At 48.7% G+C, this 19,876-nt stretch overlaps 1 protein-coding gene and 1 long non-coding RNA gene across 2 annotated transcripts in view; one reads left to right on the forward strand and one right to left on the reverse strand.

The window, feature by feature from the left end:
- Positions 1–19,876, reverse strand: part of DNAH9 (dynein axonemal heavy chain 9) — a 311,907-nt gene that overhangs the window by 286,821 nt on the left and 5,210 nt on the right. Inside the window, exons 4-8 of the mRNA XM_040453174.1 lie at positions 17,703–17,817; positions 12,283–12,351; positions 10,833–10,959; positions 6,834–7,089; positions 5,175–5,416 (exon numbers count right to left, since the gene is read on the reverse strand). Coding sequence (XP_040309108.1) covers positions 5,175–5,416; positions 6,834–7,089; positions 10,833–10,959; positions 12,283–12,351; positions 17,703–17,817 — 809 coding nt within the window. The remainder of the gene's footprint in view (positions 1–5,174; positions 5,417–6,833; positions 7,090–10,832; positions 10,960–12,282; positions 12,352–17,702; positions 17,818–19,876) is intronic.
- LOC121015892 (uncharacterized) lies at positions 11,826–13,988 on the forward strand. Its single transcript, XR_005784034.1, has 2 exons — positions 11,826–12,193; positions 13,121–13,988. It is a non-coding gene; the product is annotated as an uncharacterized LOC121015892 (long non-coding RNA).

Here is a 19,876-nt window from a genome sequence, read left to right on the forward strand (position 1 = left end):
CTCTGTCTCTCTCTGTCCCAAAAATAAATAAAAAACGTTGAAAAAAATTTAAAAAAAATAATAAAATAAATTAAAAAAAAAAAATCTCATAGCAGCGCCTGGGTGGCTCAGTGGGTTAAGCCTCTGACTCTTGATCTCTGCTTAGGTTCACGACCTCACTGTTGATGAGATCGGACCCGATACCCGGCTCTGCACTGGAAGTGTGGAGCCTGCTTGAGATCCCCTCTCACTCTTTCTCTGTGCATGCAGAGCGCGTGCATACCCTCCTCTGCGCGTGCTCTCTCCCAAAAATAAATTTTAAAAACCTCATTCTTTATTAAAATTTTTTTAACGTTAATTTTTGAGAGAGAAAGAGAACACAAGCAGGGGAGAGGCAGAGAGAGAGAGGGAGACACAGAATCCAAAGCAGGCTCCAGGCTCCGAGCTGCCAGCACAGAGCCCAACGCAGGGCTCAAACCCATGTACCGCAAGATCATGACCTGAGCCGTCAGACGCTTAACCCACTGAGCCACCCAGGTGCCCCTCATAGACTCTTAAATGCAGAGAACTGAGGATTGATGGAGAGACATGGGTGGGGGATGGGCTAGATGGGCATTAAGGAGGGCATCTGTTGGGATGAGCCCCGGCTGTTGTATGTAAGTGATGCATCACCAAACTCTACTCCTGAAACCAATGTTGCACTGTGTGTTAGCTAACTAGAAGTTAAATAAAATATTGAAAAAAAAAAAGTCTCACGATCCTGTCTTTACATGATAAAACTCTAAAATTCCCAAAATGCATTAACATACCCCTTTCCTTCCTACGCAGGTAGAAGAGTTTCTGAATGATTTAAAGCCCAACATCACACAAATCACAACACAGTGACAATAGAGAGTTGTTCTCGGGTATTAGTAAGCCCGTATGTCTGTCTGCTTCTTTATTGTGTAAAACATTCAGTTCTGACTGCTTTGTATGGTTTTATCTCCTCAACGTCATGCTCTCAGTATAGCTCTCCGTACCTTTCGACTCTTTACCTCAAATCTACTATGGTCTGGGGGGGGGGAGGCAAACTATTGGAATTTCTGTGAACCAAGAAGAAATGGCTCCAGTTTCCGATTTTCTGGACAAGACAGAGGGGTGAGATCAGACCTGTCCGTCCGCGACACAGATGCAGCTATGGCAGATGCAGCACAAGAAACCATTCTTGGGGGGCAATTAGATAAGAGGAACACGGGGTTGTGCTCCTCGGGATAAGGGAAATACACACACACACACACACACACACACACACACACGCGCGTGCGCGGTGAGTTTCACAAACCACCTGGCTCCCGACCTAGAGGCACTTTCCCAACCATGGCATGGAGAAGTAGACCGCAGTGACAGGGTCCTTCCTGATGGGCAGAAGACCACCCAGCAGTTGGGGTTTGGGGCTACTGAGATTGCCGAATCTTCTGGAGTCCCTGGGTGGTAAGCCGCACATCCTTAGGGCCAGACTCTGCAAGGCCCGGTGGAGAACAGTTGCCAGGGTGCCGTGAAGCTGCATGGGGACTGTGTGGGCCTGCGGTAATATATCTGGGAATATCCGGTAATATATCTGGAAAATATCTGTGTGCCTTCGGACATAAATGAGGACATCTTACAGATAGCCCAGGCACATTCTGCTGAGCCCCCAGCAACACCGTGCTTGGGGGTTAGAGCTGCTTTGTCCTAGAGTCAGGCCCCCTCGGACCCACCCTCACAAAGCTTAAAACCGAGCCTCGGCAGGACCAGCTGACCCACCGGTAAGTCAACTGCCTGCCAAGGCAAAACACGAACCCTTTAAGGGGACTAACACTCAGATCCTAAAGTGGCATCCGACATGACTAAGATATAATACGAAAAAATCACTAGACACGCAAAGAAGCAGGAGAGTGTAACCGAGAGAGGAAACAGTCACCAACAACATACTCAGCAAATAGCCGCCATACCAATCCGGGGATGCCTGTTCCTAAGACTTGTTTCATGGAGACAAAAAGGAACTTCTGTCACATTAAAAACAAAAACAGACGCAGAAAATAAAACGGATGTTAGAATCAGGAGACAAGCATGGCATAATTTGATTAGAAACTCAAATTTGGGGCGCTTGGGTGGCTCAGTGGGTTAAGCGGCTGACTTTGTTTGGCTCAGGTCACGATCTCACGGTTCACGAGTTCGAGCCCTGCCTCGGGCTCTGTGCTGATGGCTCGGAGCCTGGAGCCTGCTTCGGATTCTGCGTCTCCCTCGCTCCCTGCCCCTCCCCCGCTCATGCTCCATGTCTCTCTCTCTGTCAAAAATAAATAAAACATTTAAAAATTTTTTCTTAATTAAAAAGAGAAAAAAGAAACTCCTCAAATTTAATGAAAAACAGGTTCAATAAGCCCACATGCTCCAAGCTGGGTGAACAGAAAATAAACCTCTTTAGGCACATTGTAGTGAGGCAGAAAAAAGAAGTCCAAGGATTTAAAAAAAAAAAAAAAGAATCTATTAAAAGAAGCCTGGGAGAAACAATACTCTGCATATACAGGAGCAAAGACACCAAATGCAGCTGGCTTCGCATCAGAAACATTGGAGGGGAGGAGACAAGGAAATAACTTTTGTAGGGAAAATAAAACCGTCTACACAGAATTCTGCATCTAATGAAACTATCCGGCAAGACCAGAAGTGAAACAAGGACATCTCAGATACACAAAGACTGAGAGAATGTGTCGTTAGCAGACTGGAACTGCAAGAAAAAGTGAATGGAGCTCTTCAGGCTGCAGAGAAATGACTACAGGTGGCAAGTCAGTTTTACAGAAGAGGGAAAAAAAAAAAGTCTGGAAATGGCGAGTATGTGGGTGGATCTAAAACACCAGAAGTATTTTTTTCTTGAGTTTTTTTTTTTCTAACGTTTATTCATTTCGGAGAGATGGAGAGAGACAGAGTATGAGTGGGGGAGGGGCAGAGAGACAGGGGGACACAGAATCGGAAGCAGGCTCCGGGCTCCGAGCCGTCAGCCCAGAGCCCGACGCGGGGCTCGAACCCACGAACCGTGAGATCATGACCTGAGCCGAAGTCAGACGCTTCACCGACTGAGCCACCCAGGAGTCCCTTTTCTTGAGTTTTTAAGGTAAAAATATAGAATACTCTACAAGGCCTGGGATTTAGTGTGGGATTTGTTACATACACACACACACACACACACACACACACACACACACACACCAACAGTACCAAAGATGAACGGGGGTGTTTGAATTGAACCATACTGTGGCTACGTTCCTATATTTCATGGGAAAACAATCACTGATTGTAATTAGAGACCTATAACCCACAACAACCATTGCAAATGTAACGCAATGACAGCATCATTAAAGTAAAAGATGGAATACCCATTGAGAAATCAGATTAGGATATTTTTAAAAATAGAGAATAACAGGGGTGCCTGGGTGGCTCAGTCAGTTGAGTGTCTGACCTCAGCTCCGGTCATGATCTCGCGGTTTGTGAGTTCGAGCCCCACGTCGGGCTCTGTGCTGACAGCTCAGAGCCTGGAGCCTGCTTCGGATTCTGTGTCTCCTCCTCTCTCTGCCCCTCCCATGCTCATGCTCTGTCTCTATCTCTCAATAATAAATAAACGTTAAGTAAAAAAAAAAATAGCAAATAACAAGAAGGAAGGAACAGAGGAGGAGAACAACACAACAGAGATGAAGCAAACAGGAAATAGCTAGATGGTAGGGCTAAATCCAAGCACAGCCATAATTACACTAACCGTAATAGTCTAAACAACCCAGTTAATAGGCAGAGTTGTTAGGAAAGTAAGTTTCTACTATACTGTCTAGAAGAGAAGGAATCAGAAAGTCATGATATTATAAATGTGTCTGTATTAAAAGAGCATCACAAACTTGATGAAAACCCGGACCGCACTAAAGGTTTAGTCAAATCACCCAAAGTCACAGGCGGAGATGTTAACACGGCCCTTTCGGTAATTGGTAGAACAGACAGACAAGAAATCCTGAAACCATACAGAGGATCTGGACAACAGTATCAACCACTGTGAACTTTAACGGAGATTCATAGAGCACTACACCCAACAATGGAAGAATAAAGGCATTGTCAAGTGTACAAGGAATGTGCAGTAAGATGGGACACTATTCTAGGTCATGGAACAAGTTTTGGTGAATCCCAAATGATTTGGATCTTACAGAGTACTTTCTCTGGCCACAACTGGACTGAACTCAAGGTCGATTTCACTAAACTATCCAGAGAAGCCCTGAACATATGGAAACGAAACAGTGTGCTTCCAAATGACCATTAAACAATGAGTCACGAGCAGAAAAATTTAAGAGTGAATGACAATGCAAATGAGGCACATGAAATTTGTGGAATGCAACTAAAGTACAGCTAAGAGAGAAAATTACATCAAATGCTTGTATCAGAAAAGAAGAAAGGCTTAGAATCAATACCCTAAGTTTCTGCCCTTGGCGGGTAGGGGGAGAATGAAAAGGGGAGAACAACCTCAAATTAAGGAAAGAAAGGATAAAGCACAAAGAACAGAAATTAATGAACTAGAGGGGCGCCTCAGTGGCTCAGTTGGTTAAGCGTCCAACTATTGATTTTGGCTCAGGTCACGATCTCGCAGTTTGTGAGTTCGAGCCCCGAGTCGGGCTCCGAGCTGACAGTGCAGAGCCTGCTTGGGATCCCCTCTCCACCCCCTCTCTACCCCTCCCCTGATCGTGCTCTCTCTCTCTCGCTCTCTCAAAATCAAGAAATAAAACTTAAAAACAAAGAAATTAATGAATTAGAAAACAGATAAATAAAATTAACAGAGTCAAAGTACAGCATGCTACTGTGATTCAAACCACAGCTAATCAAAAATAGCAACTCTGATCCATTACGGACTCTAGGGTTCTGTACTTGGCATCTCCTTCTAGGTCCTCGGGGTTTGGCGTGGGACTTAGGTCATGCGGTGACACCGTTACGACAGTATTAATTTTGACGCACTGGTACCAGAATGTGACTTTTCTCTCTACCGATCTGTTAGCTTTAGTTCTCTCGCTCGCACTATAAACTTCTACCCTGAATGCAGAAGTCACGGGATCTGTTGAGCGTTCTAATTTTCAAATCACTTACTGCATCCAAACACTTCCTGACGCTTTCCCTCTGCTAGTGGTAGGCGCATCCGACAGGCTGGTTATTACCTGAACGAGGGCATGAATCTTAAGTCCAGATTCTTTGATGAGATCGTAGTATTTTTCCATCCGGTTGCGCTGGTCATCCATGGAAAGGAGACATTCCTTTTTTCCATCTTTTCTCTTAAATATCGGAGACACCCATGTTTTCATGATGTTTTGAATCTCTTCCACGTTGTCTTGGGCTTTCTGAATCCTTTGTTCGAGATCATGAACGCTGTCGGTGATTTGAATGACATAATCCCAAATGCCTGCTCCCCAAAAGAAATACATTTAATTGAAAGAGTTAAAGGTCTAGTCGCTACGGAAGGTACGGATTTAATATCTGTAGGTTTCAAAAGGCTTTCTTGCACAAGTTATTTTGTTAGCACCGGAGTCTTTTTCTTCCTGGCTGTGTTGAAAAGCCAATGTTTACCATCACCCTGCTTATGGAGGAAAAGAAACGAGGAGGTAAGGCTTACCAACCAAGTGCACAGAAATCGTCATAGTTGCTGGGGCACACCAGTGCACCATCATGATTGTATTTGGGTTATGGACCTTCTGAAAAGCACTTTCGTCTCATTAAATGTTGAAAACAGGGGCGCCTGGGTGGCTCAGTCGGTTAAGCGGCTGACTTCGGCTCAGGTCATGATCTCACGGTCCGTGAGTCCAAGCCCCGTGTGGGGCTCTGTGCTGACAGCTCAGAGCCTGGAGCCTGCTTCCGATTCTGTGTCTCCCTCTCTCTCTGACCCTCCCCCATTCGTGCTCTGTCTCTGTCTCAAAAATAAACATTAAAAAAAATTAAAAAAAAAAAACGTTGAAACATTGCTCCCTCTTGCACATAAAATAAAGTTCTAACTCGTTTAATATGGCGTTCCAAGACTTCTGTGAGTTGATGGTGACCTCCTTTGCAAACATGAACTCTTTCGAGGACTCTAATGAGAATTAATCTCCCTCCCCTGTGATTTGGCACACTTTATTTTTAACTCTGTGAAGGCTTTTTATCATAGCCTGTCTTGGGTGATTTATGGTTGTACATATGTCTGTTGGTCCCACTAAACGTGAGTTCTTTGAGGGTAGGAGCCACGTCCCATACACCTCATATTCCAAGTGCTGTTGAGGTCCCTTACATAGTACCCTGCAAAAGTTAATCCATCAATGAAAGTACTGAATTGGAAGAAACACAAGAAATAAATCATGGTACCCTCACTTAAGATGTCTACAATCTAGGGGTGCTTGGCTGGCTCAGTCGGTGGGACATGGGACTCTTGATCTCAAGGTCATGAGTTTGAGCCCCATGTTGGGGGTGAAGATTATTTAATAAATAAAAAAAAAGTTTTACAAAAAGGTGTCTATATTTTAGTGACAAAAATTAAGTGACAGTGATGATATAAGAAAAGCCCTCATTCACGGAGTGCCCAATATATGTTGGAGACCTCAGGGTATGTCACACAAACCCTGAGCCTCCCCAGACGAGGTGGTGGCAACATCCTCTCAGTCTACCAATCATATCCAAAGAGAAGGAAGAAAAGGAATTCTTGCCTTCTCTGCTTTGGATACATGTCTCAGAGGCTAGGCTTGTGTTTCAAGCTCAAATCCGGTTACTGGGGGAGTCATTCAAGTTCTACCAACTTTATCAGGATCCTGACCCCCAACCCCCTGCCCAGATTCCAGGCAGTGCCCTGCTACCTTCCGTTTTCCAGTTCAGAGTCTCTTCTGCAGCTTTCAGGCAGAGATCGATATTCCCCAGCTCTTTCTCCAGGAATGGCAATTCCACCTCTACAAGAGTTTTCATAATCTTGTTGTACCAATTCGCCATCAGTTCCAACTTCGCCACGAGCTGCCGATAGAATTCCCTGGAGGAGAACATGGCTGCTGCTGTCTGAGGAACATGTCGCATCTGCCTCGATTGAAGATAACTCATTTCCTTCAGCACCGAAGTCAGCTGGAAGAGCAAATTGGCATTAAAGTGGTTACAGCTCCGTGGCAGTAAAGGGTGGCAATCATCAGTCAAGGACTAGAAAACCCCAGGAGCCCAAAGACCTTCGTAACGGGTCCCTTCGTAACGTTTGCTCCTACCTGCTCCTTCCATCTAGAGAAGGGAAACTGAGTTTTGAAATTGAGAAAGCAGAGGACTCAGACGCAGCAAGGCTTACCAAGTCCGTCAAGTCCGTCAATCCCAAAGAGTAACAAAAACAACGCTGGACAGATTACCCTGATGCTTTCGGGCACATGGCTGATGCAGTGACAGGCTCACCCCAATGAGGTCACGCACACACAGACGCGGACAGAGCTGAGAGGAGATGCTATTGTACGAGTTTCATTGTTAAATGGAACCACTGGAAATAGCCCTTCGTTTCTGTGAGCCTGTGCCGGCACGCCTTTGTGTCACCCAGGCCTCTCTGAACGTCTGTGGGCACGGAGTTCAGTGGAACTGAAGGGTGAGAGGCGAAGCAGACGTGGGCCAATGGAAAAAGAGACCTCTGGCTGGGTTGCTAGGTATTGCGGTCTTCGCTATTTATTGCGTTTACCTCTGAACCCACGAGGACAGATGTGTATTAGTGTGGGCAACAAAACACCCCAGAGATACTTCCCACCCGCCTCCCACTCCCCTCCCCTTTGCATGGAGACACCTGGGCTCCCAGCTCTCCTCACAGTGGCTCTTGGGTCAGTGCTCCGCTGCGGCCCAGCCAACCCTACTCAGGATGAAGGCAAATGCTAACCATCTGGTGGGGAAATGGCTTCAGTCTCCTACTTTGTTTGAAATAAGCTCAAGACGGATATTAAAAATTTAAGTGTAAAAACTGAAAACAAAATTAAAACATCAGGGCTACTTATATAATACTGAGGGGGAGAAGGCCCTTCCAAACATACAACCGGAAAATAAAATATAAAAGGTTGCAGGCATTAAATATCGTTCACGTAATAAAACGGCACATTTCAACAGGTCTGAAACATATGCAATGGATTTCTTAATATGGGACAAATATTTCCCAAATATTCTAACAAATTCACAGGAAAAGAGGGCACTTCCACTCCGAAGTGAGCAAGAGACACGAACAAGTGATTTGTAGAAGAACTATGACCGGCCAATGAACAGATGAGAAGGTTCTACTTTACTAGTGGCCAAATAAATACAAATTAAAACAATGTTGAGAACTATATTTAGTTCAACAGGCTAGGGGTGATTTGAAGAAATGGATATCTTCCTGGAAGAGATATGACCGAGTTCCATCTTCCTGAAGAACCCATTGATGACGTATATGTGAATCCTCACAATGTGAACACCCTTTACCCCATTTCCAGGCCTTTATCCCACATAAATCATCGAGGACGGGCACAACAATAACTAAGAATGTTTCCTATAGCTTTATTTATACTGTATTTTATTTCTTTCCAACATGCTTCAATGTTAAGATTCTCTACTATTTCATTTCCAACTAGGGAAGAAAAATGCGGTTAAACTATAAACACGTGCCATTTTCAGAGATGCGAAGATGTAACAAAAAAAGGAAAAGTATATCTTTCGATCAGTGAAATACAGATTGATAAAACGAGAAAATAATTTCAATATCCCATAATAGGGCATTTAAAACACTTTAAATAATTTGCAAAAGAATTTTTTTTTCTGGCCCCAGAGGGGCAGATCAGATCATGTCCCTCTAGAATGATACACGTGTCACTGTCCATTCTTACTAGCACGGCCACTGTCATGTTGCTCGAAGCTGGAAACAGGGACACATACAGCTCCTCTTTGACTTGTGTTTGGTTGTCTCCCCTTAACTCACTTTATAATTCAGGTATTCCCTCTCCCCCTTTCTTGTCTCTTTCACTCTCCGCTCTTTCCTTCTATCACCTACGAACACTTCGAAAGTGCCTACTATGTGCTGCACATTGGGAGAGAGAAAGAGTCCTTGCTCTGGAGTATACAGAGGAAGAGTGGTCCATCCTCAAAACTGTCTCGTCCTGAGGGCTTCATTCCTACAGTTATAACCTCTGGACTGTGGCTTCGTGGGTAACCCAGTCCCTCCTCTGTTTGGGCATTTAACAATCAACATTGCTCACGGTGAATGCCGACAAAATTATGCCAAGGAGTTAAATGAGTCAAACGACAGGCTTATGTGCTACCAAAGTGAAGAAATGGACCCTCCAACCCCCTTTGTTGACTCTGATCGCCGTCAGAGTCGATGTTCTACTTAAACTGTAATTTTCTCAAAAGACACTCACATGCTATCAGCTTAGTTTCTGGCTCTCTCTACCTCGAGAACATGCCATTGATACAGAAGTCGGTGACTGCGTTTAGCTCAGCATGGCCTATGCTTTTAAGTTTTTTTTTTTTTTTTTTTTTTTCCGATATACTTCCTGATATGGGCTGGCTTTTCGTTATCACGTTCTCTGGCATGAAGTTTTCCACATTGCTACAGCCCACGGTGGTCTTCAACTCTTCTGATCGCCTAGAGCAGGGGCTCTCAATCTCAGCACTCCTGACATTTTCAGACAAAAACTCTTGCTTGTGGGGTGCCATCCTGAGTGTCATGGGAAGTTTAGCTGCATCCTTAAGAATCTGCTCATCCTACACCATTGGCACCCAGTCCATGACGGACAACCCAAAATATCTCCAAGGGGACTAAATTGCCCCAGGTGAGAACCAGTAATCTGAGTCTTATTTCCAAAGCTACTCCAAGGAGATTTATCACATATAATCTAATAAAGGTAGACTTTTGCATGTTGAGGTCCTAGCTCCCAACTAGCTGGTGGGTTCCTTGAGGGCAGGCATAGCAATACCTGTTACCTATTTAAATACTTTCTCGAATTCCAGATGGTGCACACCTAGAATAGGATATGTAAACTTTTGGATGAGTTTATCTTTAAAAAAAAAATTTTTTTTTTAATGTTTATTTATTTTTGAGACAGAGAGAGACAGAGCATGAACGGGGGAGGGGCAGAGAGAGAGGGAGACACAGAATCGGAAGCAGGCTCCAGGCTCTGAGCCATCAGCCCAGAGCCTGACACGGGGCTCGAATTCCCGAACCGTGAGATCGTGACCTGAGCTGAAGTCGGACGCTCAACCGACTGAGCCACCCAGGCGCCCCTGGATGAGTTTATCTTGAACGCAATTACCGTTCTAACTTTGTATGTGGAGTCGAGTTCATAACAAAGCTGTTATCACCCAACTATGAAAGTTAAAAACATATTCTGCTGTATTTTCTGTTGTGCAAAATTGACACAAACGTATTGACCAACCACGGAGAAAAATGAGGACACTGGACAACATAAGTAAACAACGCACCGCGGGATTCATCCCGAAAGGGAGATCCGGGGTGGAAATTCTCTCGGGCAGCTTCTGCAATTTCTTATAAAACGCCTCTGTAGCCTTTGAAATCAGCAGAGTTGGGGAGCCTGGGTGGCTCAGTCGGTTAAGCGACCGACTTCAGCTCAGGTCATGATCTCACAGTTCCGTGGGTTCGAGCCCCACATCGGGCTCTGTTCTGACAGCTCAGAGCCTGAAACCTGTTTCAGATTCTGTGTCTCCCTCTCTCTCTCTGCCCCTACCCTGTTCATGCTCTATTTCTGTCTCAAAAATAAAAAATGAACAGTAAAAAAAAAAAAAATATTAAAAAAAAAAAGAAATCAGCAGAGTTAAAGGAGTCTCTTCAGGAACCCACAAGGAAATTCCTACTGCCTTACCTGTGGGTTAAAGTTGACGGCGATCTGCTTCGTCTCTGGGTCACGTTTCAGAAGTGGCTGGGAAAGATTGTACTGTGACTTCTCCGACACGGCCTGACACCAGTCTTCATAAAGTCTCGTCTCGTACCTGCGGGGACCAGAGACAACAGTCACCTCTGAAGCACCCTCCCAGCGCCCGGCAATGACCCGCTAAAGACAGAGATCTATTAATGTGTATATGACCTAGATATCTACATAGGTATATGTGCACATCTATAGCAAAAACTGAAGGTACCATCAGTAAAATGCCTGGCTACGTTCTTAGGTCAAAGTCATTGACTCGGCTTTCAAAAGGTAGCACAGCTGAAATGAGAACCTGGTCGAGAGGCTCCATGCAATCTTTAGAGGAGATAAAGGGAGTTGTGATTAGTCTCATTAACCACGGGAAGAAGTTATTGGGCAAGATTTGCTCTCACCCTAACCTTCATGCGGCTCAGACATCCGTCGCTCAGCCGTTACCCGATGACTGAAAACGTGATGAATAAACACCCCACGGTAAATGCTAAGGCCCTGGACCACGGGTAAACGGAAAATACAGAAGTACAACCCTGGAGAGATGTACCGGGCATCGGGCATCTAGTGGTGGGGATGAGAGTGTGATAAGGAGAATGCCAGGAAGGCTGCATGGAAGAGGGGCTGAGGCGAGGCTTGACGGAGTCTCAAAGGATGAGCACAGGTAGGAGAGTGAAAGGGAAATGGATGTCCCCCAGCAGAAGCATCGGCACCACCACAGGGCAGAGAAGAGACACATGGAGTGTGATCTTGGAACGGCTGAGGCCGGAGGGGGGAAGGGATGAGGCTGGAGAGGGAGGCAAAGGCCACAGCGAGGGCTTTTCGGGTCACGTGAAAGTGACAAGAGCCAGTGGGAGGCACTGAAGGGCTCCCCAGCCCGGGCATGCGGTGACATCACCGGATTTGCTGAGACTGTGGGCATCACAAGCTGAACCACAAGACTTAACCGCAGCTTCAGAGCAGGAACTAAGAGTCCGTGTGAACTGTCATTCTTCTGTTTTCTCCGTAAGAGGACGCAGGAAGTACTTTTAAAACTTATTTTCTCTTTGCGCAGCACAAACCGTTGCTTTCTGCTTCGCGAGCGGCTGCTGTGATTTCCCGGGACACCGATCTCCCGGTGTCCCGAGGAGCGCCCTACTTCCTCGGGCTCCGCCAAGTTCATGCTCCCAACCGAACTACCCTGGAAAGCGTCTGTTCCTAGAACAGAGCCGCGTTCCCCAGAGACCCAGAAGCGCTGGACTCACAGACACCGTGGTTTACATCCTAAAACAGTGACATTGCACAGCCACTGAGGAATCTACGTGAAACCGGTAACCACAGAAGGCATCACGGGGGCGGGGAGGGGGGCCGGGGGTGGCTATGCCATTTGCAGAACAATACGATGCCAGAAGCCGCTTACTTGTCGAGCAGTGAGAGCAGATCTTCATATTTTTGTGTCATTCGCTTTCCTTCGGCAGATTCCAGGCAACTATCCACACAAAAGGGGGGGGGGATGGCATCGATTTAGAGGTCAAAATAATAATCAAAGTAACAAACTGCACCTGTTCCCCGCGTCCTTCTCGCCAGTGTCGTCCACCGGCCACTAGAGGGCATCTGCACTTCCTGAATTGCAGGCCGACCCCCAGGTGACAGGGACAGTGAACCCCACCCCATCCCACTCCGCCCCACGCTGGGCTCCACCAACCCCCTCTCCTAGCCCAGCCAGTCATGCATGGGCAAGTGAAGTCCTTCCAAAATCTGAATTAAAAAGGAAATTGAGACGAAAGGAACATTCTAGGTGCTACAGTTTTCTGTATTTAAGGGAAAAAACTACATAATGTTATGAATTATAACATAATAAAACTACACAACATCAAATATAAAAACAATATTGAAAACTTTTTTAATGTTTGTTTAATTTTGAGAGAGAGAGAGCATGAGCGAGGGAGGGGTAGAGAAAGAGAGCAGGAGACAGAATCCGAAGCAGGCTCCAGGCTCTGAGCTGTCAGCACAGAGCCTGACGTGGGGCTCGAACTCACAGACTTTGAGATCATGACCTGAACTGACATCAGATGCTTAACTGACGGAGCCACCTAGGCGCCCCCAAAACAATATTTTGTATACATTTGTATAAAGTGACACCTGATGTGTGTATACATATATATGTATACATGTCTACATGTACATACGTATATATGTATATGTATACATGTATATATGTCACACACATGTATATGTCTCCTCTGAAATCCTTCTAGGACATATGATGACAAAACTTCCTACCCATTACTCACTGACACCTCAATGCAAGTTTCCCCTCCCACCTCTTATGCCCCCCCATACGTGAACACACACGTGGACAGAGGCTTCCGCAGGGACGCTGGGGGCCACATGGCATGTAAGCAGGGTCCGGCTGGAGGCACCGTTACCCACACTGTCGCCCGGTTGTGATGTTCCTTTGCAACACGAAATGAGAGTCCAGCCTCTGGGAACATCGGCGAAGTGTCTGTAATTTTCAGACACCTTCACGCTGACTGTGTGGGAGCGTCTGTTTCTGTTTGTTCTCCCGGCTGATTGCAAAGATTTTTTAAAACCCATTTGCTCCTTAACCCAACACAACGGTTCTCCACCAGATATCCTGAGCTCTCAGGATAAGCCCTCGTGCCTGCCGAGAAAGCATTGGATTTCCTGGCGTTTTATTCCCAGTCCTTAGTCCCCGTTCCCGGTGAAGGAGCAGGTGTGGCTGGGGAGGCAGCGAGGAGGCGAGAGAAGGGCTTTGGACCAGGTGGGCTGGCTCCCCCCAGCTCTCCCCTCCCGAGCCGTGGGATTTCTGCAAGCCTCAAGACGCCGGATCCCAGTTTTGTTTCTGGAGAAGAGTGAGGCCAGAGGGGAGAAGGGTTTCTCACACTGGGGGCCCGTGCCAGTCGCCTGGAAGTTTCAGGAGCCACAGGAATAATTGCAAACTCCCTGTGGGTTCTCCTTCCCTTCGTGGTGAGGAATGGAAAACGTTCTTTACAGCCAGTTCATACAGGCAGTTGACCCCTAAGCAACGTGGGAGTGAGGGACGCCAACCCCCACGCAGGCAAAAATCCGCATATAACTTTGGACTCCCTAAAAACTTAACTATTAACAGCTACTCTTGCCTGGAAGCCTTACAGATACCCCAAACTGTCCATGAACACGTACGTTTTACGTTATATACGTTATACGTTGTATTCTGGCAATAAAGGAAACTAGAGAGAAGATGGTAAGAAAATCACAGGGAACAACACCATAAAAACTCCGTCTGGGCAGCGCGCCCAGCAGCCCCTGGGTCTGTCTCTGGCCTCAACACCTTGTGCAAGGAACAGACCCGGTGCCAACCTGCTTCTTCCAGTCTCCCGGCACCCTCCTACCTCTTTCCCCGATGCAATCTTTGGAATCATCCTGTCAGCCATGCCCTGCCTCCAGGACCAGCCAACAGCGTCTACCGGGCTTAGCTCCTTGTTGCTGACCAACCACGAGCTCCCAGATTCGTCAGAATCATTCCACCGCTGTGGAGGCCACCGTCAACTGCCTGATCAACCTGCACCTGCACGCCTCCTACACCTGTCTCTCCGGGCTTCTACCTGGATGCACTGATGCGGCTCCGGAGGGCTGGGCCACTTCTCCTCCTAGTTGGCAGAGAAGCGTGAGGGTGTCCAGCGTCTCTCGAAGTCACAAACCCAGCAGAGCTGATGCGCCTGTTCCAGAAGGCGAAGAAGCCATCCCGAGATGGGAGAGGTGAAGCCTGCCACGCCACGGAAGCTTCCACGCTTCTGGATGAGAAGCTGAACCAGCTCCTGCTGGATCCGCTTGCCCTGGGTCCCACGAGCACAGGCCCCACCTCTGGGAATCCCGAGAACCACGTCCCAGAGGGGCAGGTGAAACTCCTCAAGAAGACGGTAACCAGCTGGCCCACCTCCGCGGGCTGGCCTGACCGCCTCTAGGCGGGTAGCTCCTCCCCTTGTCAAGCACAAGAAGGGGACCCTGCACCTCCTTTCTGCGTACCCTGCTCAGGTTGAGGTTTCGGCCTGAACTTACTTTTCCCTGCAGCCTCCAGGCAGCTTTTAACCACCCCTGACCAAATGGAAACAATAAAACTTCTTGTAGCAAAAGAAAAGAAAAAAGAAAAAAAAAACTGCATGTAAATGTAGCCACCCAGTTCAAACCCATGTTGTTCAAAGGTCAGCTGTATATTACAGAGCAAGGTGCTGCAAATGTGAATTCATTTTTAAACAAAGGGGAATTTTCAGGGGGGACCACAGAGGACACCTTGGGTGCCGTTCAGATCCCCTCTCCAGGCCCAGGCCCTCTTGCCATCCTCCCATCCCCCCTGGGCTAGACACATTGGCTGCTGATGAAACACAGCTGCCTGCCTCTTGGGGGAACAGCTGCGGCCAGAGAGCCCCTCGCCCAAGGTCATGCCCCTCCCCTCCGACAACCCACATCCACGTGCACGTTTGAGAAGATGGGGCTCAGCGTATCCTGGGCCACGGTGCCGGTGGCTGGGGGCTTCCCGGGGAAGAGTGCTGGGCCAGGGTCTCAAGACCCCAGACTCTGTTCCAGTTCTTTCTGGGAGCTCTCCCTGGGACTGTGGTGAGCCTGTCACCTCATTTCCGTTTTCCTCCCTTTCTTCATCTGCAAAACAAAGAGCTCGGCTAGCTCAGACCAGATCAGATGTTGCCAACGGATCGCCTGCAGGGCAGACCTGACCCGCTGTTTATCGGATGGGTGTGGAGTTTGAGAGCAGGTGGTAACTCTGAAGTTGGGCGTTTTACACACACGCCGGGATTTTCAGCTCCTCTGAGTGGGGGGAGCGCTCCTACGGAGTCCGCTTTTCCACTGGGCAGCGCTGGATGGGGTGCTGGTGACCCCCCTGTGGGACCCCAGCCTGGCCAGTCTTCCGTTTTTCTTCCCCGGCCCCTGAAAGCGTTCAGTCCTGCCACCTGCACCAGAGGGTCGCCGGCGTCCTACCCGATGCCAAAAACACCTGGGAGGCCAGGGTCTCAACGCTTGGTTGCCGTTTTGTTTGCCAAAGCTGAGCGCCCTCAACGGAGACTCTTTGGAAAGAGGGGTCAGAGAAAGACCGCCCTTTCCCGAAGCATCCTGAATGTGATCCCGCAGCCGAGGCGCCTCTACGTAGCCCAGCTTCCAGATTGTCGAGCCGGTGGTTTCCAAACCTGGTCAACCATCAGAATCACGGGGTGGGGGGAGCTTGCTAAGGAAGCAATTCAGAGGCCCCATCCTGCTTCGCGGTTCGGATTCAGTAGTGGGAGGTGAGGCCTGGGAAGCTGCGTGTAACAAGAGCCCCAGGTATTCGAACAGGCGAAGACTTTACAGCACGCTTTAGCAGACACTGGGCTTCTCTATTTTCCAGCAGCCTCAGTAGCCAGGAGACGCTGTGTTAGAGGAGACTGGTAGGAGAGCCCCAAAGAGCTGGAAAACCGGACTCCTTTGCCTCTAGAAAGGACCCTCGGGGCACGTGGGTGGCTCAGTAGGTTAAGCGTCGGGCTCAGGTCGTGATCCCACGGTGAGTTGGCGTGTGGGGCTCTGGGCTGACAGCTCAGAGCCCGGAACCTGCTTCAGGGTCTGTGTCTCCCTGTCTCTCTCTCTCTCTGCCCCTCTGTCGCTCTCTGTCTCTCTCAAAAATGAACATTAAGAAAAAGAAATCAATCTGATGGAGCAAAAAAGGGGCAGCCTGTCATCCATGAAGCCTCATTTTGCACCAACGGTCCCCTAATGAGTCCAAATGTATCAATCTCGTTACTGCATGTTTGTGTTCCCTCCCACACCAAAATTCACATGTTGAAATCCTACTCTCCATGTGATGGCATTAGGAGGCAGGGCCTTTCGGGAGTGATTAGGGCATGAGGGTGGAGCCTCATGGAGGGGTGGAGCCTCGTGAAGGTGGTGGAGCCTCGTGAAGGCGGTGGGGCCTTGCGAAGGGGGTGGGGCCTCGTGAAGGGAGTGGAGCCTCATGGAGGGGGTGGAGCCTCATGTAGGAGTGTAGCCTCGTGAAGGGGGTGGAGCCCCGTGAAGGGGTGGAGCCTCATGTAGGCGGTGGGGGGGGGCTCAGGGGAGGGGCCTCGCGAAGGGGGTGGAGCCTCATGAAGGCGGTGGAGCCTCATGTAGGCAGTGTAGCCTCCTGAAGGGGGTGGAACCCCGTGAAGGGGTGGAGCCTCATGTAGGCAGTGGGGGGGGGCCTCATGAAGGGGGTGGAGCCTCGTGAAGGGGTGGAGCCCCGTGAAGGGGTGGAGCCTCACGTAGGCAGTGTAGCCTCGTGAAGGGGTGGAGCCCCGTGAAGGGGTGGAGCCTCATGTAGGCGGTGGAGCCTTGTGAAGGGGGTGGTCCCATGAAGGGGTGGAGCCTTGTGAAGGGGGTGGAGCCCTGTGAAGGGGTGGAGCCTCATGGCAGGGGTGGGGCCTCGTGAAGGGGTGGAGCCTCATTAAGGAATTAGTGTCCTATTAAGAAGAGGCTCCACGGAGGTCCCTTGTCCCACCTGCCATGTGGACACAGTGAGGGGACAGCCATCTGTGAACCAGGGTGTGCCTCACCACACACCAAATCTGCCGGCACAGTGATCTTGGACTTGCCAGCCTCCAGAGGTGTGAGAAGGGCCTCTGGTGTTTATAGGCCACCAGGTCTGTGGCACTCTGTACAACAGCCCAAACGGACTTAAGATGCTGGTCTACTGCTGAAAAGGGAAAGAAATGAAGGTGATTTTCATGCCTTAGGGAAGTGAGCTGCATTTCTCCAAAAATCCAGAGCAGGAGCTGAAGCCTAAAACGCACCCGCCTTCGAAGGGGGTCGGTTACTCACGGATGTGCGATGCGTCTGAAGTTGGCGAAGGGGCCCTGGATACGCTGCCGCAGCTCCTGTGCCCAGCGGAGACCCCCGGCCACAGTGGGCATGTTCTTGTGCACGGCGGCGAACCCTGGGGACACGGCACAGGCAGACTGAAGGAGGCCCGCCCCCGGCCTCACTCTGCCCAGGAATACCCGCCCCCCCCTACTTTTTGCCTCAGTACCTCCACCTGCTAAAGTCACCCTGTGCCCACACTGAGATGGGGGTGGGTCCCGGGAGATCGGCCTGTAGGCTAAGGAGTAAGGAGGAGGGGCCTGGGGGAGAACACCAAATGGGGTCCGAGGACAGGGGTGCCCAGCCCAGCGCTGCCCCTCACTGGCTTTCTGACTCCACACCTGGGACTTTCCACCTGCCTGCACATCAGCATCACCTGGGGGCTCTTAAAAAAATCCCGGGGCACCTGGGTGGCTCAGTGGGTTAAACATCTGACTCTTGATTTCAGCTCAGGTCATGAAGTCACCGATCATGGGATCCAGCCCTGCTTGGGGCTCTGGGCTGACAGTGTGGAGCCTGCTTGGGATTCTCTCTCTCCACCTCCCCCTCTTTGCCCCCCGCTCCTGCTTTCTCTCTCTCTCTCTCAAAAATAAATAAATAAATAAATAAATAAATAAATAAATAAATAAATAAATAAACAAACTTAAAAAAATTACTAATGCTTGGACCCTGACTCAGCCATTCTGATTTAATTGGTCTGGGTGGGGCCCAGTCATCTGTATTTTTAAAAGCTCTGGAGATGATTTCAATTGCACATTCAGGGTTGAAAACACTGCCTTAAACAGACAATAGAAATCTCTTTGGGCCTCAGTTTTTTCATCTAGAAAATGGGAATACTATCTTCCCTGCTTCATTTCCAGGGTTTCTGTGAAAATTCACTAAGATGATGAATGAGACAGGCCATGTGGGTTGTGAATCACTTGCCCAGCGTCAGCACAGCCTGGATGCTCTTACTTTAGTCCAAACAGTGGGTTTCTTTGCTCACTTGTCAGGATTCAACAGTGATTAGATTTCATTTTTTAAGACAAATTTTTAAAACTTATTTTTTCCATTTATTTAATTCGAGAAAGAGAGAGTGAGGAGAGGAGCAGAGAGAGAGAGAGAGAGAGAGGGACAGAGAGAATCCCAAGCAGGCTCCGCACTGTCAGTGCAGAGACCGACGTGGGGCTCAGACTCACGGATGTGAGATCATGACCTGAGCTGAAACCAAGAGTTGGACACTTAACCGACTGAGCCACCCAGGTGCCCCTGGATTCCATTTCTTGAAAAAAATCTCAGTTGGAAGAGTTGGCAAGAACCAGCCACCACTTCTAACTAGCAAGTGTAGCTGAATAGTGGTCTCTTCCTTATTTTACCACAGACCCCACTGCTCCCTGATGTTGTACCCTCAACCCTGATCTGTTACAGTCACATTCTGCCCGGCCTCCACAGCAGGGCAAAATACTAAGATGACACCAATGACCCTAACCCTTGCATAATCCTCTCCTCTTCAGTGTGTGTGTGTGGGGGGGGGGGGGGAACCAGATACGATCGAGAAATCAATCCAGTGATGACGCTATGTTAGATAGCGGAAGAGAGATGATCCTGGGTGGGCCTGACTTAATCAGGTGAGTCCTTTTAAAGCAGAACATTTTCTCTGGTGGCTGGAAGGAGAAGTCAGGGATTCAGGAAGCCATACCTGGCTTGAAGATGGAGGCATGGGCGTGCCATCCAGTCACTAAGTGGCCCCCCCCCCCAGCCCCTCCGCCAACAGCCAACGAGGAATTGCAGACCTTGGGGCTACAGTCACAAGGCACTGGATTCTCCCAACGAAATGAGCTCGAAAGCGTATTCCCCCCACTCCCTGGGACCTCCTGATGAGAACTTGGCCCTGGTCAACGCTGTGATTTCAGCCCTGGGCCACTCTCAGTGGAGATCAAGGCACATCATGCTGGGCTCCGACCTACAGAACTTTAGAAACGTTTGTTTGTAAAGTTTATTTATTTTGAGAGAGAGAGAGAGAAAGGTAAAGCACACAAGCAGGGGAGGGGCAGAGAGACAGAGACAGAGAGAGAGAAAGAGAGAAAGAATCCCAAGCAGGCTCCGTGCTGTCAGTGTAGAGGCCGACGTGGGGCTCAGACTTATGAACCATGAGA

Source organism: Herpailurus yagouaroundi, unplaced genomic scaffold (genome assembly GCF_014898765.1).
Source record: "Herpailurus yagouaroundi ecotype Mexico unplaced genomic scaffold, PumYag 208, whole genome shotgun sequence".
Lineage (NCBI taxonomy): Eukaryota > Metazoa > Chordata > Mammalia > Carnivora > Felidae > Herpailurus > Herpailurus yagouaroundi.